The sequence below is a fragment of the Trichosurus vulpecula genome, chromosome 4, assembly GCF_011100635.1.
Source record: "Trichosurus vulpecula isolate mTriVul1 chromosome 4, mTriVul1.pri, whole genome shotgun sequence".
In the NCBI taxonomy this organism is placed as follows: domain Eukaryota; kingdom Metazoa; phylum Chordata; class Mammalia; order Diprotodontia; family Phalangeridae; genus Trichosurus; species Trichosurus vulpecula.
In genome coordinates, this window is record NC_050576.1 from 253,690,695 (window position 1) to 253,715,107 (window position 24,413).

The window sequence follows — 24,413 nt, forward strand, 5'->3', positions numbered from 1 at the left end:
TGGAAGACAACACACAAAAGGGAGCTGGAAAGCCAGGATGGCTGCAGGTGACACTACCCAGTTGGGGGCATTGTGTCAAAGTCAGAAATTCAATCAACAAGCATTTATTAAGCACCTCTTATATGCTAGGCACTGTGCTAAGCACTAGGGATGGAAAAAGAGGCAAAACACAGTCCTTACTCTCAAGGAGCTCGCAGTCTAATGGGGAGACAACATGCAAACAACTATGTGCACTCCAGGTTTATACAGCATAACATAATAATGAGAGGGATCAAGGAAGACTTCTTGTTGAAGATGAGATTTTGCTGTTCATCTTTCCTCTTCAGAAAGGACCAAGACATCACAGGGTGATGTCTTGACTTGTATGTGAATTGGATTTAAGTGAGGCCGAGTTGCACAAAGTTGCAGACTCTTCCCAGAGTCATGGAAGTCAGGATGACTGATGATGGCTCCCAGTGGGTGACCTTGGCATCTTCAGTGTCTCACCAAGCGCTACGCACACCACAGCACCTGCTTCAGCTGCCTTCATGGCAGTTGGAACAAATTGTTCTCATCCTTGAATTCTACTGGGGGAAGTCTTCACATGCTTTGAGTAGACCCTCCCCTAACTCTGTGACAGGTTTGAGGCCCTGTCTCCCAAGACGGTTTACAGGGTATGGCTGCTATGCATGCTACCGCTTCTTGGAGCTACAGGCAAGAGTTGGGTGAAAGGTGACACCACAGGTGGTTGAGCAGTCCTCACCCCGGAGGTGGTAGTCCTCCCTCACCCCATAAACCCCTTTTAGCTAGGACTTGAAGGAAGCCAGGGAAGCCGGGAGGTGGATATGAGGAGGGAGAGTATTCTGGTGAAAATGCCTGGAGTCTGGAAATGGAGTGTCTTGTGACAGGAATAGCAAGAAGGCCAGGATCCTTGGACTGCTCATTATTTGGGAGAGAGAGTAAGGTGGGAAAAGACTGGAAAGGTAGGAAGGAAAGGGCCATGTTGGGAAAGGTGTTCTTTGTGATCATCACTTCCTGTTCATTAATCAATCAGAAATGGAAGTCAGGCTTATCGATTTAGAGTTTGCAAAATTCATTTACTCTTCCTCACCCTCCCTTTATCTTCCCCCTTCTGTTAAAAAAAAATCAGAACCCTTTACTTTCTCTGGTCCTGTGGCATCTGTCCATGATATTTCTAAGGTCACCTGCATTGCATCTACCACATCTTTCAGGACCATGGATTGTAGTTGGTTTGGGCTAAGTAGCATCAGCTCCTCATATGCAGCCAGGGACTGTTACTAGCTTTAGACTTATTTCTAATATTGATTCCCTAGCAGACATTTTTGATTTGACCTTTTACAATCCAGAAATCTTTCTTGACAGAGAAAACAGAAGCAGTCAAGTAGCTCTGATGATGATCTGATTTACTCTGCTCAAATGAGACTGGCTGTTTAGTCCCTTCTTTGAACTTCCTTTTCTCCTCAGCATTCTCCACCAGCCTCAGCTCAATGGGAGCCCATAGCACCTTGGACCCTGTTCTTATGGAATTATTGTGTCCATCCTATGACCTTCCTTGTTCTCACTTCTGTTCAGGTCTTACAATGTAAACTGGGAGATGATTTGGTCTGGAGTGAATTGTTTTGTGTTTCACACTTTACCTTTCCTAAAACTGACTTGGTTTGTAGAAGTTTAGCCTGTGGGGGTCTATCAGTTTTCTTTGAAAAAATGTAGGGTATGTGTTAGACAGCCTGGTTTTTCTTTCTGTTTCTCTTAGAAATTTCAAGTAGGATTGGTCATGCATGAGAAGGGAATAGGGAAGTTTTGCAAATGATTTTTAGTAGTAGACGACATCATAGAATAGACTAAAAGAGGCAGAGAATACAAGATCTGGCTATTATTGATGACAGAAAAAATTAAGCACAGTTGAGTCAGAACAGATGTAAATGTTCTCCAACAAAGAGTCTTCATGTATATGTTAAGGATGCCCAGGGAGCCCTCTGTTTTGTCCCAGACACCCTGCAGATCAGTGGCAGGCCTTGTGCCTTCAGCAGTTGGAAGCTCTAGGGCATGCATTTTATGGGCCTCTTGCTTGGCTCTGTGGTCTTCTCCCTTGGGGTACAGTGGGAGAGAGGAAGACAGCTGGATTTGGACTCTGGGCAAGTTACTTAATCCTCCTGGGCCTCAGTTTCCTTATTTGTAAAATTCGAAGGTTAGACCAAGGGACCTGTAAGGTCCTTTCTAGCTCAAAATCTAGAATCATAAAAGATTCCTTAATAAATCCAACTACAGTTAGTATCATTCAGAGGCCCTCTGATTTTTCATGCTAGTCAAGCAAAGATGTATGCTTGCTGAGGGTAATTCAGAACTGTCATGGAAGAGGTCTAAATGAAAGAGGATATAATTTCCTTTTAGAAGGTGAAGTCTTTTGCACGTTCTTGTTTATGGATAATATTGCACAGCTTGCACCAAACTGCGGAACATCCCAGGCCTTCCCTTTCCCTTACTATCAGGGAATTTCTGTCTGTGTATTTGATGTGGATTGCAGGGTAGTAACTTTCCATTCTCCATTCCTCTTTTTTAAAAAACCTTTTATTGCAACTTTTTATTTACATCATTAGCCTTTCCCAAAACCTACACCATCCTCTAGGACCATCTTCCCTTGTAACAAAATATATAGTTAAGCAGGAGAAACCAATCCACTGCTTCTGTCCCAGTCTCCTGAGAAGAGGGAGGTTTGTGTCATCATCAGATCTCTGGAATCCACATTGGTCATTGCCTCATTCTGAATTCTAGTGTCTTTCAGTGTTCTTTTTCTTTACATTATTGTGCTAAGTGTACATATTGTTCTCTTGGATCCACATATTTTGCTCTGCATCAGTTCAGACAAGTCTAACCAAGAGTCTCTGAATTCTTCATAGCTGTCATTTAATGGAACAGCAGTGCTATTCCGTTACATTTTTATTCTACAATTTGTTTAACCAGTTCCCAGTTGATGAGTACCTTTGTTTCCAGTTTTTGCTACCACAAAAAAATGCTGTATTTTGTTACATATATAGGAACAAACTTTCCCTTTGTTTTGGCCCTCCTTGCTGTGGGTCAAAATAATGGTGTCTCTGGATCAAAGTGTATGCAGTTTTTAGTTGCTTTTCTATGACTGTTCCAAAGTGGTTTCCAGAATTTTGGACCAGTTCACAGCTCTGTCATTAGGATTTTAATGTTGTCTTCCCATTGCCCCTCCGACATTGAACATCCCCATTTTGAATTATCTTTCTCAGATTGTTGGGTGTGAAATGAAACCTGAACTGTTTTAATGTGCATGTCTCTTATTAGTAACTTGGAAACTTTTCTTGTGGTTTTTGATCATTTGTATTTCTTCTGTAAATTGCTAGTTCACATCTATTGACCACTTGCCTACTGGGGAATGGATCTTGCTTTTGCATATTTTTATCAGTTCTTTCTACATTTCTCAGATCACAGACCTTTATTGGGGATATTTAATTCAAAGGTTTTTTTCCTCACTTGGTTTATAAAGTGCTCTCATTAAATTTTATATCAAAAACATGTACTATTTTTTGTGTGCCTTCTTCTATCATTACAAGCATCTATTCCTTGTTTGGTTATGAATTTTAGCCTAATAGATTTGAAAGGTAGTTTCTTTCTATATACATATGTTAGAAGCTGATATGTGGTATAAGACAAGTGGTTTTAAAGTCAAATAGAAACAGATCCCTGCAGGCCACATATTGACTTAGAAAACCACAAATTAAGATTATCTGTGTTGTGTTTTTATTTTCTTAAACATTTCCCAAATACATTTTAATCTGGTTTAGGCAGTACTTGGAGCAGGTCTTGAGTTTGATAACTCCAATGTAAAATATTGATTTTAATCTAATTGAACCCAATTACTTTTCCAGTTTTCTTAGCTGTTCTAGTTGAACTGGAAGTATTTCCCCTCCTGGTTTGTGTTCTTAGTTTATTTGTGCTGTTGTTCAGTTATTTCAAGGTCTTGCTTTATTCAGTTGACTTCACTAATCTATTGTTTTTTAAAAATAACAACAGACCTGCTCATTACAGCTTTATAATATAATATGCTAGTGGTAGGCTGCATTTATTTCTGCTTTTTTCCCCCATTGTTTCCTCACCTTTCCCAAGGTTCAAGCTTTGAGGACAGATTTTTGTTGCTGATTTAGCTAATTTTATTTGTCCCGAAACTCTAGCCCATGAGAAGTCATATAAAAAAATTAAAGTAGAAAACAAGTAATGGAGGTATCTCTTTTATTCATAGTTTATACTTAAATCTTTGGAGACATTTGAACAATGGATTTTGCTTGCCTTTTTCTAGGGCCTTTATGGCAGTGTCATAGTGGCAGGGGGAAACACTCTCATACAGAGCTTCACTGATAGATTGAATCGGGAGCTGTCTCAGAAGACCCCTCCGGTAAGTGGTTAGCTCTGAACCATAGGTTCAAATATATTCTCATTCGTGGTGGATACTCGAGGCAAAAGTTGTTTCTTTGGTTGACTGATGTTGCAAAGTATATTCTCAGATTTTTCCATCATTAGCTCTCAAATTATTTGAGCCTTTCACTTATTACACCAAGGTTAAACAAATGGAAACAGGAGTAATGGGTGCACTAAACATGAATAACTGTCACTGTGGCCCTTGAAAATCACTTGGTGTCCCCCAGATCTAATGCTCTATCCATGGCACTATACATAAATATGTTGGGGTATGTGCTTACAATATTTATGCTGATAGAAGTGTGTGATGAAAAACCTTTGAAGACCACTATTTTAAAGAAATGACTTATCAGGACAAGAAGTGGTTGAGGGATCTATGAGAAAGATTGAGGTCCAGGGAAAGAGGATTGATTATTCTAATCAATGGAAATCAAATTATAAATTCCAGAATGAAGATGTTGAAAGAACACTGATCTTAGAGTCCCAAGATCTGTTTCTTTTTAGTTCTTATTTTATATTGATATAATGTTTTCTGAAAAAACAGCTCCAATTCATAGTTTTACTATTTACTGTTATTGGACCTATTTTTTGACAGGCCCACCAGCATTGCATTTGATAATTTTAAACTATCTTTGCCAATGAATGGATGTGTTATTTCAGAGTGTTTTTTCTTTTATACATTTAAAATTTTATGGCTTAAAATGTGTATGTATGTGTGTATAAACTTATATACACATGAATATAAATACATAATTTTAGCATATTAATATATTAAAATATATGTATAATAGTAACTTCCTGAACTATCCCTTGTAACAAATAAAATAGTTAAGCAAAACTGAAGTACAAAGTAAACCAAATCTACACTCAAAAAAAAAATCGTTTGGTGTCTGACAGACTTGGCTTTCTGTAGGAATTGTGTTTAGATGCACTACCATTCTGTACAACTGTTGTCATTCTTTTATCTGTCCCATCTCACTTGTACCTCTAAGGCCTACAAAGGAATCTTTTTTGCTAGCTGAATATAGTCCATGAGGAAAGAGTGAGGCAATCTTTTTTTTTTTTTTAAATAACAGGGCAGCATGCCCCTAGTGCTTTTTACCCTTGTGTGCTTCAAGCTTCTCCCTTGGTAGGCACTATCTGCCAAGTGCTAAATCCTACATGGGTTGGAACCTACATTGCACACACAGTACAGATCCTTCATATAGTCATATTGCAGGCATCCTTAAAATTAGTGCAGAGTATCAGTAGAGGGACAAGACTATCTGCCACATAGGCTAGCCATATTTTATCAGTTTTACTCAAATGGCAGCAGGGGAGGGGAGGACTGAGAGAGTTATCTATAGCATACTTGAATCATTACATTCAATTGGAATATAAAGAAATCTTAACGATAAAACCCCAGACAGCTAAACCTTATTGCCTCAAAAGATGAAGAAAACGATAAATCCCAGGGACTTGCCTTAGTTTTAAGTAGTAGAGTCCAAAACTAGAACAGTTGAAAGAAGTTGTAATCTCACATGCTTGAATAATTAAACTGCAAGTTTTAGGGGTGTAGGGAATGTCTCAGGGTGGTGGCATTCTTCTCAGAAACTATTACAAGTATTTGCCTCACTTCTTTCTTTTGCTAATTCTTCCAAAATCTATATATCACATATATGGAAAAAATCTTGCCACATGTATCACTTATTGCATGTATGCAATATTTAGAAGCCAGTGTTGACTAGCTACTCATCCTATTAATTCCCTAAACCTTTGGTCCTGAAAAGTTATCATGTAGGCAATGTCTGAACCATGGGGAAAATGCATTGTTAAAAATGTCTCAACAGAGTTATCTAGAGATCTTTTCTCCTTAGGGGGTTGAATTCCCCTAGTTGTGCCATCTGTTTGGTCTAAGTTACTCTCCACCCCCACCCCCATCCCCCTTTCTTTTTAGAGCATGAGATTGAAGTTGATTGCAAATAATACAACGGTGGAACGGCGATTTAGTTCGTGGATTGGTGGCTCAATTCTAGCCTCTCTGGTTGGTATATAAGATACTTTGCATATTTAAAAGTAGAATTCTCAGTGATTAAAATTATTTCAAAAACTATAGTTTAATTCATTGAATGCCAAAGTTGCTCATGGAGCAAAATATAAGGCCATCCTTCACACCACTGGTGGTTCCTCAGATTGGCTCCCTTTCTGAAATAAGTCAGATGTCTTTGATAATTCCAGGTCTGGTGCTTGTTAACACCTAGGTAACATCATGGAGCCTTATACATGTTGATTTGAGTGATTCCCCTAAGAAACCTGTGAATGTGTACTGCTGGCCATGTTACCTGTGGACCTCAGGCCAGTGGCTTGTTGTAGTTTTCTTTAGGTTTACCATTAATTCTGGCCCAGCCAAGTCCTTTGCCAAGTAAAAGAAATAGCCAGAAAGGATTTTGTAGACTGTTCTTAGATTCAGAGTTGGTACAGGGGATTTTGAGGTGCTTAGTACACAAAATATATAAAATTAGTAAAAGGATGATCTTAAAGACAACTCTTTACAAGATACAGAGTTCCCACAATCCCTAAAAGTCTATTAGAAGAATTATATACAAACACTTAAGTCTCCTTACACTTAAATGTTTTGTTTGCTTAAGTTCTACTTCATTAGAGGTTGAAACCTTATTTGAAAAAAGCCCTCCTCATTATCTTCTGGAAGAGTACTAACTTGACTTTGTTTTATGATGTCTCTGAATTAGCAATTTCATGTGTCATTACATTAAAAAAAACTTCCCAATTCTACTATTATCTAGATTACCAAGAAAATGGAAACATAAACATTTAGTCCCAGAATCCTACCGACCAAGCCACTGGTCATCCTCAAGTCCATGTATCTATCCCTGATTAGTATGACAGAACTGTGGGCCTATGGAAGAGGTCAACAACGCGCTCTAGCCTTAAGCAAGGGTAGGCTGTGTTGGTGATTACCTCTGCCTGACAAGCTTACAGTAAAAGCATGGCAGAAGGTAGATGCATACATACTTTTGCCCTGTCCCATATTTTCCTTGCTAGTGGTTGATCATTTCCAAGTTAGTTTAAAAGATAGTATGAACTATCTGATAAGAGAAATTAGCAGGTAACAGATGGGTTATTAACATGTTTTTCTCCCTTTCACAGGGTACCTTTCAACAGATGTGGATTTCCAAACAAGAGTATGAAGAAGGAGGAAAACAATGTGTAGAAAGGAAATGCCCTTGAAGCCAGTTCTGAAAAAAACTGTGGCCTTCCCTATGATCCCTTATGTTTCATAGCTTTAGTATACTCAGGAACAAAATGAACGTCTTTTGTAGAATGTTTATACATTTTTGCATACTTCAATTTCCATTTAACAGATTTTAAAGCCTTTAACTGGCCATATAACTTAAAATGAGTTTTTGCCTTCCTTGTAAAGCAATAACTCCTATAAGCATTTTATAATTTTTGTATAAATATCTATTTTCTCTAAATATTTTCCTTTTAGTAACTGCTTTCAACCCTCTGATTAGCATACAAATGATTGGTAGAATTGATTTTTACTGACTAGTAAAACTTACTGCCTATACCTTTACCTCATACTTGCAAAACTAAATAATAAAGATTTCTATCCACTATAAAAAAAACTTTTTGGTTGTTATGTTAAAATCAACAAAACTGGTGACTTGCTGCTTTGGGCCATCAAAACTCCTTTAATTAATCCTATAGTCCTGTATTCCTGGCTAGGCTATATCAACCTTAAATTACTAGCAGGATAAAATTAAAAGGTGCTTAGAAATTAGAATAACGATTAAGATTCAGTTATGAACACTGAAAAACATTTGGCAGAATTAGGAAAGAATAGTCAAACTTCCTAAGATTGAAATAATTTTTTTAATAAACCACTTACCATGAGTTTCCCACATTTACCAGCCAGCCTTAAATTACAAGTGAAAAGTTCAATTTTACTGAGGTGAAATAGTACTAGGAAAAGGAAAGAGCCCACTGTATCCTGGGCTCAGATTTCAATTCTGGGCTTCTGAAGACATGGATGGAAATTTTCTTTGAAGTATTTTCTGTTTCTTGCTCTGCAAATTTTTCTTCTTGGCCTCGCCACGTAAGTACTTCTCAAGCCTCAGTCTAAAACAAAAAGGGCAGCAATTGGACAAGTACAAGTAATGCTTTCTCTCCTACTATCAGTGGAGATAGATCTGTTTAGGGAGCCATGCTTTTCTCTCTCCTCATGATTTGATGCCCACATGTACTGATGTACTGTTGCCCAACATAAGGAATATTTAGTGTAAATGAAGTTTTATGTGTATTGTGGGTTAGTAAAATATAAGATGTAACTAATTTTTTCATAGAGCCTCAATTCTACAAAGCCTTCCTACCTACTACTGTGCCAGGTGTCTCTTTCCTGTGATAAGTACTGACTCTGAAACAAACCCAGTGTTGACCTGGTCTGGAAAAAATAACTCATTGTGACTTTTTCTTGGATTTCCCAATCAGGATTCAATCTGGTGCATTTTCTAGACCTATTTTTTGGGGTTGGGGTGGTGGTGGTTAGAGGAGTTTGCCATACTTCTTCTTGCTATTCTACCACCTTGGCTATTTTTTTAAAAGCAAATCCACTATTAAAGGATGAAGATGTCACCAATGAGTATTTTTTAAAACGCAGTATTGGCCCCAAAGGCAATTCCAAGATAGCAATCCTTAGAACTAGCAATCAACCTCATATGATTGTATTAAAAATATGGATCAAATTTGGACAAATCAGCATGGACTATCAGCAGTGGAGATTTTATTCAGAGTAGATGATTACTTCCCGGGTCCCTAAAGACTCAATCAGATGCAGAAAGGAAACACTAAAAAGGATACAGTATGAGCAAAGTCTGAGAGCGAAAAATGAACAAAGTATATTCAAGAAAGAATGAGATTGCAAGCTTGGAAGAAATGAGAAGGACCATACCAAATAAGTAGTAGGAAATAAAGATTAGTTAGGCAGTGTAGGGTTGTACTGTGGCGAGCTCCGAATGGCAGGATATGAAGTACAGATTTAATCCTGTGTGTTATGGGGAGCCACTACAGGTGGTGGTGGTGGGTTCCACCCCCTGCCTCCCCTATACTATAAACAGTATTATAGTAAGAATAATCTTACAGTGTTGCCTGAATGGATTGGAGAAGAGAAAAGGGATGCACGGAGATCAGCTGGGGGCTTTAGCAGTAATCCATGTGTATGGTGATATTTGATATAATGGATTAGACAAGAGGAGTGGCAGTGTTTTAAAAAAAGAGGGAGATGAGACCTTTCAAGAGAATCAATAGGATTTGGCAATTGGCCTTAGAGAAAGAGACAGATGACTTGGCTCTTAAACTTGGCTTGAGATGTGTTGCCTCTGACAGAAAATAGAAAAATTGAGAAGGGGGAGCTGGTTTGGTGGTGAAGACAATGATAATGATAAATACACCTACTTAACATCTCCCTCATTAATTTGTAAAATTCACATTTAGATGTTTATGCTACAGTGATTATGGCTTTTATATTCAATCAAATGCCATTATTTGTGTGTTTAAATTATTCTCCTTAATTATCTTTTCATGTTACAAAAGCTGAGGTGGGTTGGGGTGGGGAGTGAACGGGAGGGGGTTGGTTTGAATTTCATTTAACTCATTAGTATGTCTCATGTAACTTTTTGTGTGCATTTCTAAATTCTGATATCCCATGTTCTGTGGCAAGTTTGTAGATGCAAGGTACCTCTTAAGTTGAAATAATTCACAAGTTGGTGTGTTTCTTCGTTCACACAACCTATACAGTCTTCCTTACACGAACACTAAAAATATGTTTTCGAATACCTACCAAGTTAGTGACTCAATACAGACTTTAAGCACAGCCAGTGTTCCTAGTGCAGTATTTCCTAAGTGTCAGCACACAGACATAATCACTGTATAGAGTAGTGCCAAAACTATTATTTCAATTGTGTACTTAGTTCAAAACCCAAAAAATGGATTGTTTGTAACAAAAACAAAAAGAAAACAAAACAAAACAAACATCTCCCTCAAGGGTGGCTAGGTGGCGCAGTGGATAGAGTGCCAGACCTGGAGTTAGGAAGACTCAGCTTCCTGAGTTCAGATCTAGTCTCAAGACTCTCATTAGCTGAGTGACAACCCTGGGCAAGTTACTTAACCCTGTTTGCCTCAGTTTCCTCACCTATAAAAAGAACTGGAGAAGGAAGTGGCAAATTATGCCAGTTTTTGCCAAGAAAACCACAATGAGCTGGAGATAACTAAAAATGACAACCAAAAAAATCGTCCCCATCCTCAATTACCAGCTAAAGTTGGTATGAGTTGCAAGTTTCTAACAACCTTGAATCTTAAAAATACTCCTCTGTTTAAAATAATACTAATAGACTGAAATCACTCAGTGTTGGGGGAGGGAGTTGAAAGAGAAGAAGGTTTTTCTCTTTTATGGAAAACTATTCTTTTGAATAGGGAAAAAGCAGTTCTGTGTTGAAGGACAGAAACACCTTTGATTTTAATCTTCTTCTTTTCTTCTTTGGTGAGTGAACAGGGAATTTTTCTAGTTGATTATCGATAATACAAAGCTAAACTAAGCACCTTTAGCATCAAGAGCCTAAATGAAGGAAAAAGACTACTTTTTTGCCCGAGATAAACACCACTAGTAGGAGAGAACTGGAAGAGGCAGGATACATATATATTAATTTATATACCAACCACCTAACATAGATTGTGTGAGCATGCATAGGTGAGATCTAGGAGTAAACTGGGAGGTCATATTCTGAAAGGAGTTTATGATAAATTTCCAGTTTCCTAACACATGAAATTTGAAGGTCAGTATTTTCAAAGCAAGAGATTAAGCAAGCAAGCAAATAAAGGCCTATTTTAACACTTGGAGGGAAAAACAGTAATAGCTAAGTAATCCATATTTACAAAAGTGTACGAAAGTCATGTTTTAAAGTAACATTTAAGGTTTTCTGAGATGAAGACTCAACATGAGACATGGCTGCTAAAGGAATTATTGAGGAAATAAGGGTCCAAGCCCTAGCTGGGAAATTCTGAAAAACAGACTAGTGGTAAGTGGATAAGAAAGCTAGAAATGGGTCATTAAATCCTGTTTTCAACAAGAACTACAGTATAAAGCAGCTGCTGTGGGACATAATCTTGTCTCTGATGTTTTTCATAAATGCTGACTCAGACTCTTAACAGTCCAGGGTTCCCTGATTTTCAGCTACATCTCATTCTCCACAGCACCTGCTGATAGGGGGCAAGCCAGGAAGCTCAGTAGATAAGAGCACCGGACCTGGAGTCAGGAAGACTCCTCTTCTTGAGTTCAAATCTGGCCTCGGACATCTTACTAGCTATGTGACCCTAGGCAAGTCATTTAACCCTGTTTGCCTCAGTTTCCTTATCTGTAAAATGAGCTGGAGAAGGAAATGGCAAACCCCTCTAGTATCTTTGCTAAGAAAACACCAAATGGGGTCAGAGAGTCAGACATGACTGAAACAATTGAACAGCAGCAACATCTGCTGATGTTAAGCAGTCGTTTAACTCACTCACCTATTCAATGGGAATTTATTAAGTGGCCTTGCCAGAAATTGCCCTAGGTGCTGGGGATACAAAGCCCAAAAACCAAGTTTACACTGTATAGGGAGTGAAAAGGGAGTAATTCGAGGAAGAGACTAAATTACCTAAAATTACTAGTAATGAGTGACCAGTTTGGACCTTCTACAGGAATAGCTTTTCTGAAGGAAGCTCAGGGTCGGACCTTCTAGAAGCTGAAGTATTACATGCTGGGCAGGGATGGCCTGCATAAAGACAAAGCTGCTGCAAGCTGGCCAGTCTGGTTTGAACTTAAGAGTCCACGAAAAAGAGTAAGGTCTAATAATCTTAGAAAAGTAGGCCGCAAAGGCTCTAAGTACCAAAACAGATGCTTTTGTTTTTTACACATGAAGCAACAGGGGGAAGGAGACTGCTATGGGAATGTTAATGTGAGAGGAGGAGGAGGAGGGATAGAATGGAGGAGACTCTGAGGAGGCTGGGTCAAGTGACGATTCAACGTACAACTGACAACACTGAATGACTGAATGTGCTTCTTCCTTCCCTCGCCCCCCAAGAGTCTGTTGCTCCATTGAGGCTCAGCTCAAGCACCTCTTATATGATATCTTTCCCTCACTAAAAATGTATTTTGTAACTACTCATCTGTGTACATATTGTTTCCCTTCAACAGAATGTAAACTCTGCATTAGCAGGAATTGTACAATGCCTGGCACATATCCCCAGGTTCACTGTAGGCTCAGCTCCCAGGCCACCTCTGATGGGAAGCCATTCCTGACACGCCCCTACCCCCTTGTGTTAGCACTCTCTCCTCCCTCAAAGCATGATGCACATACTTGTTTTCACATGTGTCCTCACAGAAGAATTTCTGCTCTTTAAGATGGAGGACTGATCATTTGGTTTTCTCTATACTCCCAGCATCTAGGACAGTGCCTTGCACATAGGTGATTAATAAATGCTTGTTGGATGGAACTTACACATCCAAAGAGGTCTCATAAAGACTTAGATCCTTACGATTTTGTCCTATGGTTTACAGAAGATGTTCATTCACAAAATCATTGTGCCTACCTGACAAACTGTTCCACGTAAGGCATTGCATAGAACTTTTTCCTGTTGTACCTTTTGTTTAGGTACCAAGGTATTGGCCACTGCTTGTACTTGTGCCTGTGGATAAAACATAAATGGCATCACCTTTTAGATACGGCATTTTCATTTCTTTACCCTTCTTTGTGCCAAACGTAAACTTTCACTTAAATAAAATTTTTGATTCTTGACTTGTAACATTAGTACATTAAATCTCTATTTTTAGATATACATGAGGGGTTGTTGTTTGTCCTTTGTTCTTGAAAAGGACCATGACATCAGGAAGGTGATGCCGTGGATTGCAAATAAATCAGATTTAAGTAGGGAAGGCTGTGCAAAACAACCAGCTTCATTTTTTCCTCCAGAGCCATCTGGGCCCAGTGGCAAGATATAGATCAGGATGACTGGAGGGTTACAAAGCGATGCTCTAAAATCCACAAAGTGATTCAAGACTTCATGTGATCTGTGATTTCATTTGTGAGAGCCCTTCTAAAGTGGGTTGTTACCTCTCTGGCATCTGGTAAGCTGTTGTGGCCTCAGGTGAGGGACCACTCTGAATTCAGGCTGATTCTCAGACCACCTCAAAACCTTTTTAGCTTGGGATGACTTGCCAGAGTTTGTAGCCAAAACATATGACTTTTGAGACTCTAGGGTCACCTCAACAGCACAATGAAAGATCAGAACTTTAAAGGAAGAAAAAACACCATTAAAAGCCTAATTTCTCATTCCATTCCAATTTCTGTTCTATTAATCATCTCACAAATAGTATAATGGAGTGGGGTTTAGAGGTTCGAAAAGGACAGATGAGCTGATGAATATAAATTTGACATACTTCATAGCATGGCACAGGCTTTTGAGAGTAATGGTAGCAAACTGTAGAAAGATGCTGGTGAATGCAACTAAAAAATGGGATGCACAGGCAATGGGGCGTGGAAATTTGTCTTGCCCTACAAGAAGGGAGGGGAAAGGGGGATGAGAGGGGAGGGGGTCGATGGAGGGGAGGGCTGACTGGGGAACAGGGCAACCAGAATATAAGCCATCTTGGAGTGGGGGGGAGGGTGGAAATGGGGAGGAAATTTGTAATTCAAAATGTTGTGAAAATCAATGCTGAAAACCAGGTGTGTTAAATAAATAAATTTCATTTAAAAAAAGATGCTGGTGAAAGAGTATGTGGTCTTGGGTACAGGAGCACTATGAAATAGCCTCCAATCTCAAGTAACCAGGGGTCCCCTCAAACTAGACATGTGAGTTCTAAGGTGAGATGATTACATATACTGATTTCCTCTAGAGAAAGAGTTGCAGAGACAAAGCAAAGAATTAAATTACAAACTCAAGAAGGGTCTCTATTACTTTTGTCAGTAAGTCAAAATGGATTTTTCAGCCCCTGGAGTACTAAAAAGTCTTGGGGTTGGGATACCTCTACTTATATTGTGTACTTTCTGAAACTATGATGGCCTTGTGATTTCCCATCCTCTGATTTTGTGGCTGTGGTTTAGGAGGCTCTGGGTGAGCACAATAGTGGCATGGTGACCAGTGCATACAGAAAGATGAGGCACATGCTTCCCCTTAGGAGAAAATAAGAGTATAACCTATGTACATACCAGATGATACGTCCAAAAATGTCTTTTCTCCAAGCACCTGGTCTTGGCCTTTCTTGACCTGTCTGAAGAAGTCTCAAAGCATCATCTCTTTCCTGAACAACTTTATCCAAAGCATCCATGGACTCTGACACCTAAGAAGAAGAGTAAGAGGTACTTAAACAGAATCTTAAGCTGCAGAATTCCAAAGAATGAGTCAAGCCAATCCTATGGTAATACTTTGTGTCAACAAATACTCTCTAATTAATCTGTTAAGCATTTTCATGATTGGGTTCATTTAAAACAATGTTATAATTGCATGTGGTTACATTTGGAGGAAACTTCATTTAACTCACGCTATAGTTCATCATTATGAGGTACCATTATGTATTATAACTAAGCTTACTCTACCAGCATTATCAATGTAAATTTGGCATTAGCCTGGTCAATTAAAACTAATAAATGTAGTCACATTTAATGTACTTTTAATCTCTAAACCTCAGTTATTTTATTTGTAAAATTAAAGGGTCGGATAAACTGTCTTTCGGCTCCAATGATATATTCTATTTTTTATAAATATTTAAGTTGTTTGTTCCTACAATATTTTTGGGAATTAAAAAATGGAAAAAATGTGACAGATTCTATATTTAAGAGACATAGGCTTAAGCTAGTAAAATGGCCAGCAAGTGAACATACAGACCCGTGCATATTAGGTGCACTTAATATATGCCTAGTGACCGACTCTGACTTTCACAATACAACCTGACAATCTGGAGAAACAAGATCCAGACTCAAGACTTCTAGCTCAATTCTACCAGTTCTCTGGTCCCAAATCCAGGAACTAACACTCAGTTATCCATACTAACAGGAGAGGACTCAAGTGAGGAACTACAGAAAAAATACAATTTACAAAAAAAAAAAAAAAAAACAAAAGCTTTCCTTCCTTTTCAGTCCCTGTTTACTTTCTGGAGAATAAAGATACTGGCAGAAAGAATACACAGTTGCTGGCTCTGCTGCTTACTCTGGGATATCACTTCTCTGCCTCCGTCTACTCACCTAAAAAGAGGAGGTTGGACTAGATGACATTTTTGGTTCTTTCCAGCTCTTGAAACTATGCACACGTTTAATCTCTAGGCAATGCATACATTTCTATTTATAATCAGTAGCTAAAGTTACATACTAGGACCATGTCAACTTGAAGAGAAGGAATGAGGCTGTCAACTGGTCATATTGTGAAGCAGTCTAGAATTTCTGTACCTAAATCTAAAATCATACATGTTTGGACTGTCAATAAATACTATTTTGTTGCTACAACAGGAAGATGAGCAATTTGGAGAAAGGCATATACTCAGGATAAATCTCTATTGCCAAATAAACAATTACATATAAGGAGTGAATTCATAATGTCAGTATTTCAGAAACTCCTCCAAATAAACATTCCAAAATAAATCAACATGTGCCAGAAAAACAGATAAAAGTACGAAGTTAGACAAATACAGAGTAAGAAATCCTGGGTAGAAACAAAGATTTTTTAAAAATAGTCAAGGATCAATTCTCCAGATATCTCAAAAAGGAAAAAAAAATACCAAAAGAAGGGGAAAGATCATAAGTGTTTCCATACAAAAGAAGGATTCCCTCTCGATGGCCAAGTTTTCCAAATGTTCTGATGGACAGATGGTGTTGTACTTACTGTATTAAGCCCCAGGACATGATGAACCCTCCCCTCAGTGAAATGCACAGTAATATATAAACTTCATTGAGGTATTCACGCTGGAAAAGCAAAACTGACCAAAACTAACCACTTTTACAAACCATTTTAGAGAAGGATGATCAAAGATTACAAGCAGTGTCACTTTACAAAAAACTGAAAAGCAGCTGAGGAAAAAACAGACCTGCGGAAAGTTTGGCCTGAAGCCAAATGAAACCAGCTTGCCTCCAGCATCTGTAGATGATGCTGACAGATCTGGGAGTCACCTGCATAAAGCTTATGAGGTCACTAGGACAGACAGTAGGGAATGAAAAGAAAAGAACCAAAAGCAGGGAATGGGGGCACATCTGTAAATAAGGAAAGGGTTAAGGATAATGATCCTGTGAATGAGACTGATAAACAGCTACCAGACAGGCTGGAGGAGAACCAGGAAGAAGCACTCCCAAAGGAAAAGGGGTTTCTGGGAGAAAAGGTCATCCATTTGATAACTGGGAACCTTGGGAAAGCAGTTAAATGATAAGGTCAGAAGGCAGACTACAAGGGGATAAGGGAATTATTGGAGGGAGCGAAATGCATGAAGAACAATCTCCTCTGAAATGCCCACTTTAGCACAAGTTTTTCATTTAAACAATCAGGTGGTATTTACAAAGAGTTCTTATTTGTTTTATTTGTTCCTACATTCACAAGATGCTCTCAATCAATGCATCTCAACTAGGACCCTGTTACGCTCTTAAAAATTGCTGAGCTTTTGTTTATGTGGGTTATATCTATTGATATTTGCCATATTAGAAATTAAAATGTCTCAGTAATTAGTATGAAAAGCTTTGTCCTGGTGGACTCCCTGAAAAGGTTTTGGGGAACATGTATTTCTCCCTGTCAGCAGGGCTATATATAGACAGGGTGTCCCAAAAGTCTGAGTGAAGTTTTAGGCTATTAAAACTTAGAATTTTCAAGCTTTAACAGTTTAAAACTGCACTCAGACTTTTGGGACACCCTGTATCGAAAATGAAAAAATTATATTTCTTGAAAAAATTCTCTGTAACTCAGAATTTTCACTGAGTGAAGCTGACTTTCTCTAAAAGGAAGGCCAATAATCTAGGTTTTACTCTACCATCTCTTAATTTCTTCCACAGACACTGGATCCCCTTCTCATAAAGAGAGTGGGGAGAGAAAAAAAGTAGCCAAAAGAAGGTAGTAGCATCCAACCTGATGTAGGAAGACTAAATATGGCCTGTGCTGACTGCTATGATTATGAATAGGTCAATAACCAAATAAGCCTAACAACAAAAGAACTGCCACCTGCTTCTTCAGTTTTTTTCACGCCAAACCCCAGGCCCTTCCACTCCCCAAAGTCCTACCTTGTCTAATCGCTCTGGACTCGGCATTGGCAACCTCTGTCTTTTGGCCTCCTGCTCTAAGGTGAGAAGCATATTTCTTTCTTTCAGTAGGACATACCTAAACCAAAGAATATAATAAAGTCTGTAACTCACCAGAACGTGTTTATAACAGTAGTGATTTCTAACAACTGAATTACTGTTCTGCACATAAACATTTCTTAGAAAACCCACAAAAATTGTCTTATGCTGACTACCACTACACAGAAGTAAATTCGATTTAATTTTATTTTAAAAACACTACTATATTCAGGGTTCTGTGCTTTGTACAACGGAACTATGTTCCCATTTGTTCATTCATTCAACAAGTATTGTATTTAACTTCTACTACGTAGAGAGTTGTGGGGAATGTAGAAATGTAAGACAACACATCTCTTTTCCCAAAGGCTATCACTTGGTTGGGGAGAGAGATGTGTTAAAATTTATGAAACACAAAGCAGTATTTCATAAATGACACAGTAGTAGTGCAGATACTAAATGATACAGGAGTTTGAAGGAAGTGCTCACTTCTGGCTGAGGTAAATACAGCAGGCTTCTTGGAGAAAAGAAGATTTAATTTTGGATTTGAAGAATGGGGAATGATTTATCTGGGCAGAGATGGCAGGGCATGCCAAGTAGAAGAAACAGCATGAGCAAAGACACAGATTTTTTTTGGAGGAACAATCTGCTTGCAGAGAGTTCATGTAAGGAAACAGTGTCTGGAGAAAGGGCTAGAAATTCCAATAGGCGGTGAACTGTAGAATGCCTCAAATACCAGGCTAAGGTGGCGCGGGAGTTTGAGTATAGCTGACAAAAGAAAAGTGACACTGCTTTGTTGATATGATGATTCCTTACAAAGAATAATCCTACATAACAAATGGTTTTTCTGAGTCCTTTATAGTTATTTTATCTACCCATTAAACTAATTATCTTCTAACACCTTTTATTTCCTCTACATCAAATGAAAATTATAGGTGAATAATATAAATTAAACTCCACTTAAATTCTCAAACCACCTAGAAAAATACAGCATATAAAAGGACTCAAAACTTGAAGTAGTAAAACAGTGGGAATGAAACTGTGTTCATGAAATCTATTCTATTCCTACTTCTTTCCACTTATTAATTATTCATAACAAAATTGTACTAAAACTTAGGATGCTATATAGTTTGTTGTTATGGCCTCTAATCCAGAGTAAAACACCATGGTTCATTCCTCATCCTCAGTAAATCTCTGTCTTATAAATCTGGGACCTTCCACCCCAAGTATGTAATAACAGGGGAATTAACTAGATTGCTTTTATCGAAGAAACTCTAGCTGGAAACAAGATTCCCCCTTATTAAATGATACATAATAACCTTGTTCTGAATGAGATATCTAAGGACTCATGTCCAGCTCTAATATTCCATTTGCTTCAAATAATTAGGGGTAAATATGTGGCAGAACTACTAAATACAAGAATGTTATTCATAAAAGAAAAATAGGGAATGGGAACTAGGACTAACCACTGGATAACCCATGTGCTCCACTGGTATTCCCATAAAGTTAAGAGAAATCATGGAACTGGAATCATGGAATATCTCCAGTATATAGATCCACTTTATTATTGAAAGGATCTACATTAGTAAATCATATCTACTTGAACATATGGATTTTGATTATATGGCTGGTTCTACTGAGAGAGAAAGGTTTGAATTATGAACAAGAGACCACATCTGTCTTCTAGAGACCAGCCTATCTAGGCTCCAAGAGGCTCATTATCAGAAGCTTGGTCACTATAGGATGAATTCTCTCTGGAAACAGCCACTCTGTTTATTAAGGAATGAGGTAGCAAGGTTGTGGCCCGCCTTAGTGGGAGGAGTATTCACAATGAGGCAACCACAGTACCTTAGCAGACTAAGTATACCTACCAAAGTTTGTGTAAATCTTCATTACTCTTGTATCTTAACTGTTCACAGGTCCATGCAGCACCTGTCAAAATTAAGAGGTGAAGTACGTACTTTTAGAAGCCAACATATTTAAAGACTTTATCTTGTTTTCAGCTTTCTATTATTTCTGCAATAATATGAGCTTATTGATCAATCTTCATTTATTATTTTATGACTATTTTCCAAACTCTCTGCTAGGTGCTGGGGACATAAAGAAAAGAGTGAAATAGTCCTTGCCCTCAAGGAGTTTACATTCTATACGGATTCAATATGTACATTTATAAGTATATACAAAATAAACACAAGGCAGTTCTACTAGGTAGGGAGGACATTAGCAGCTGGGGGGAATCAGGAAAGGCATTATGTAGAAGAAGGTGGTACCTGAGTTGTGTCTTGAAGGAAACAAGTGAACCTATGATGTGAGGGGTGCATTCCTGGCATGGCCAGGGCAAAGGAACGGAGACCGGAAATGGAGTACTCTGAGTGAGGAACATAGTCTCAGGTTTGGCTGGATCATATGGTGTAAGAAGAAGTATAATGGTGGTTGGAAAGACAGGTTGTAAAAAGTTTTAAATGTGAATCTGAGTTTACCCTTGATTCTAGAGGCAACCGATTGCCACTGGGGTTTAGTGGGTAGGGGGGTGACATGGCAGACCCTCAGTTAAGGAAAATCATTTCTGCAGCTGGGTAGAAGATGGATTGGAGAGGGGAGAGACCAATTAGGAGGCGATTTTAATGATGTAGGTGAGAGGTGATGAGGGCATGGCCTAAACTGGTGGCTGAGTAAAGGAACCAGCCATGGGAGATGTTGTGATGGCTGAACTAGTAAGATCTGGCAACTGCTTGGAAGTGTGGGGTGAAGGAGAGTGAGGAGTCCTCTAAATCAGAAGCATCAAATATGTTGTGTCCTGAGTGCAGCCTAAACCATATTAAAATGTTAACTGGGAAATATTTAACAAAATAAATAAAAATACAATAAAGCATAGATAGTATTACATTTTAAACCTCGGCCCATATGAGGCCTGCAAGGCTCTTTGTCTTTATGTACCATTTAGTTGCTCTCCTTTCCTGAGTTTGACACCACAGAGCTTAACCTTTTGCCAGAGCTACCCACAAATAGCAAAAGTGGCAGTTACATCTCTTTTAGCTGATTCTGGTAGAAGCTTCAAGTGGCACTAAAACAGGAAAGGGAAGCAAAACCAGACACAATCTGAGTCAAGAGCTCTTGAACAATGAGAAGTCAACTGTTGGCATTTATTTTTGACTAAGAAGTACTGAAACCTTTATTGTCTGATGGCTCTGAGATCTCCAAAGTGTTTGTGCTCCCTCCACTGGCACAGATCACAATATATACTGGCTTGTCTTTCCAGAAATACTCTCTGGTGTCTTGATCCTATGTGCTGGAGGCCTTTTTCTGACTGTTTTAGTATTTCATGAACACCAGGGCCTTTTTTAGGCTGCCCATCTGTTACACTCTGATTTTCTTGGGTGATCTGACCACTTTTTTTTTTTATTATATATACATCCTTGGTATCTTTTATACCACTTCTCCCATGACAGTCACCTCTGGCAACATGCTGCAGTTCATTTATGCCCACTGGATGCCTGCCCTTCTGATTCTTTGAAGACATAGTACCCTATGATTTGCTATCAACAGTGTTTAAAAGATGGGCTTTGGTGACAAGGAGCAGTTTGGGATCATCCAAAAACACCAAGTGATTTTCTGAAGTGCTATCGAGCCAATTTCCCTCCTCTAATTCAACTCTGAGCCCTGCTTACTGTGTAGCTGCAGACAGGTACTGAGGGATAACTCGATAGGCTATTCAACTGCATGCCACAAACTGGACAAGACCATGCCACAGCCACTTGTTTTTGTGTGTGTGTGGATGACTAGCTCCGATCTTTTTAAATGACTATGGAACTCCCCTAGGAGGGACCAAAGTCTATATTCGAGTATAAAAAACTTTGGCTTCTACTTATTTATTTAACATCTACGATGAGCAAGGAACTGTTCTAGGGATACAAAGGCAAAAATGAAATTGTCCTGGTTCTCAAGGGAGCTTATATTCTGCTAGGGGAATATACTGTGTACAAGCACAATGCAATACGAAGAAAAGGCAAGAACTTAAAATGCAGATATCTTACCTGATTTGACTGTTTCTTCTCCCCAATTTTTTGGGTCATCAAAAAATTCTTCTAGTCCTTTCCTTGACAAAGTGGTATGAACTAATTTATATTGGTGGAGGGGTGTGATGTTGGCTGTATTCTTGTTTAACAAACTGAAAGTAAACCTGCAAATGAGTACAAAGAAAGGCAAAACACAGTCTGTGGTCTCAAGGGAGTGACAACGTGCAAACGACCATACACAAACAAGATATATAAGGGGTAAATTATGGCTAACCTCAGAGGGAAAGCAATAGGATTGAGGAAGACTGGAAAAGTTTTCTTGTAGAAGATATGATTTTAACTAAGACTTGAAGAATGCCAGGAAATCCAGGAAGCAGAAGTGAGGAGAAAGAAATTTCTAGGTACCGAAGACAGCCAGTGAAAATGCCTTGGGTCAGGAGATGGAGTTTTGTATGTGAGGAACAAAAGAGAGGCCAGCACACTAGATCAGATCGCAGAGTACATCGGAGGTCATAAATAGCACTAAGGTGTAAGAAAGAAAACCAGAAAGGTAGGAAGGGGCCATGTTATGAAGGGCTTTAAAAGCTAAACAGAATTTTGTATTTGATTCTGGTGCTGGATTTTATTGGACATTAGGGTTTACTGAATACGGAGATGGCATGGTCTGCCCTGTACTTTAGGAAGATCAATTTGACAGCTGAGTGGAGGAGGGAATGGAATAGGAAATTGGTGCAAGGACACCAACCAGCAACAGTCTAGCCCTGATTAAACAGGGTCTTCACCGAGGTGGTGGCAGTATCAGAGAAGAGCCACAGAGGAGAGGTATTACAAAGATACTAATTGGATATGGGGGAGAGGGGTAAGACAGAAAAGAGTCCAGGATGACATCTAGGTTTAAAGCCCGGGTGACTGGAAGCACGGTACTAACAGGGCAGTTAGGAAGAAAGGAGGTAGCAGGGGTGGGGGGAGGAAATAACTTCAATTTTGGATATGATGAGTTAAAGACGTCTGTGGGACATCCAGTTTAAACTGTCTAGAGAGCAGTGGGAGATGAAAGACTACAGTCAGGAGAGATTAGAGCTGGACAAGTAGGTCACGGGAGAGATAAAAATCAAAACCATGGAAGTTGATGAGATTACTAAGTGAAACAGTATATACAGAAAACAGGCAGAGGAGAGCGCACCAGAGGACCTGCACCACCTGCACCATGAGTGGTGGGATGTGAAGACCCCTTCAAGGAGACACATGTGTGGTTGTACAGGCTGGGAGAGAACTAGGAGAGAACAATGCCATGAAAAACTAGGAAGGGGAGAGCATTCAGGGGAAGGTAACTGTTAAAGGCTGACGACAACTCAAGAAGGCTGTAAGGACTGAGAAAGAGCCGTTAGATTTGGCAACTGAGAGGTCGTTAGTAATTTTGGAGAGAGCAGTTTTGGTTGAACGATGAGGTCAGAGGCCATACTGCAAAGAGTTAAGATGAGAATGAAAGGGAAGACAGTAGAGGCATCTATTATAGGCGACCTGCTTAATGAATTTAACCCGGAAAGAGAGAGGAGATACACAACGATGGTTAGCGGGGATGGAGGGAAGGTTTTCTGAGGATGGGAGAGTCAGTACGGAAGAACCAGTAACCAGGGAGCAATGGAAGATTACTGAGAAACTAAGGGACAATCTGCCAAAGACTCCCTCTTGATTTTAACACTTATTAGCTGTGGACTTGTAGGTGTCACTCCTATCTACACATACCATATCATATCTAAATCTATATATCTTATATATCTTTCTAAGTAGCAATTTCCACACCTATTTCACAGGGCTGTTGGAAGAAACAAATAAATTATCACTGTGATTAAGAATTTATGTAGAACTTTAAAGGGGTACAAAAGTACTCTACAAATGCCCACCCATCTCAGGCTCACAAAAACCGCGTTCATTTTACTCTCGGGCAGAGGTAAAGTGACTCGTCCCGGCGTCTGAGGCGAGATCTGAACACAGGTCTTCCTGATCCCAGAAGGAGGACCACCGGAAACAACGAACGTGAAGTGCTTTATAATCATAAAGTACCAAACGAATGGTCAAAGTTTTGCCTCCCGGATCCCCACAGTTGTTGAGGTGAAGGGCACAGTTTCTCCTCCACCAGCCCCTCTCTCAAAAAGCCCAAGGCGCTCCGGCCATTCCCAAGTGTTGGTTGGGCAGTGTGGGATCCTCAGGGTGACCGGGGCAATCCTGGATCTGGGAAGTGAGGCACTTGGGCTAGAGGCCCCCAAGCCTCGGCACGTCTACAGAGACCAGGGGAGGAGCTACCGGACTGTATGAAGGGACTGCAGGATCCCCAGTATGTAGATGAGAAAGCTGCAGCCCTGGGTCGCCCGGCCTCCCCAACCAGACCACCTACCCCTGGCTGGCGGCGGGGGTCAGTGAAGCCTTCAACGTTCCCGGGGCCTTCAGGGCGGCCGCAAAGCCCCGACAGAGAGAAACTAGCCGGCACGCTGCCATAGTCACCCTGCTCTTCAGCCGACCGCGCGCACCTCTTCCGGCTCCTGGGCCCCGCCCCCTCCGGAGCCGCGCAGGGGCTGCTGGGATTGTTGAGACGTCCGGCGGCCACAGGCTTTTATTGGTCAGG

General features: G+C 39.5%; 2 protein-coding genes across 2 annotated transcripts in view; one reads left to right on the plus strand and one right to left on the minus strand.

Moving 5' to 3' along the window:
• The window catches only part of ACTL6A (actin like 6A), a 29,363-nt gene extending 21,294 nt beyond the window's left edge, over window positions 1–8,069 (plus strand). The window contains exons 12-14 of the mRNA XM_036757797.1: window positions 4,322–4,417; window positions 6,377–6,463; window positions 7,588–8,069. Coding sequence (XP_036613692.1) covers window positions 4,322–4,417; window positions 6,377–6,463; window positions 7,588–7,668 — 264 coding nt within the window. The 3' untranslated portion in view covers window positions 7,669–8,069. The remainder of the gene's footprint in view (window positions 1–4,321; window positions 4,418–6,376; window positions 6,464–7,587) is intronic.
• A 228-nt stretch (window positions 8,070–8,297) lies between these two features.
• MRPL47 (mitochondrial ribosomal protein L47) lies at window positions 8,298–24,345 on the minus strand. Its single transcript, XM_036753390.1, has 7 exons — window positions 24,186–24,345; window positions 21,809–21,954; window positions 19,646–19,706; window positions 17,721–17,817; window positions 14,679–14,809; window positions 13,063–13,158; window positions 8,298–8,562 (listed from the first exon to the last, which is right to left on the minus strand). The coding sequence occupies exons 1-7, from the start codon at window positions 24,284–24,286 to the stop codon at window positions 8,448–8,450; spliced, it is 747 nt and encodes a 248-aa protein (XP_036609285.1). The 5' UTR covers window positions 24,287–24,345; the 3' UTR covers window positions 8,298–8,447.
• Window positions 24,346–24,413: the final 68 nt, after the last annotated feature.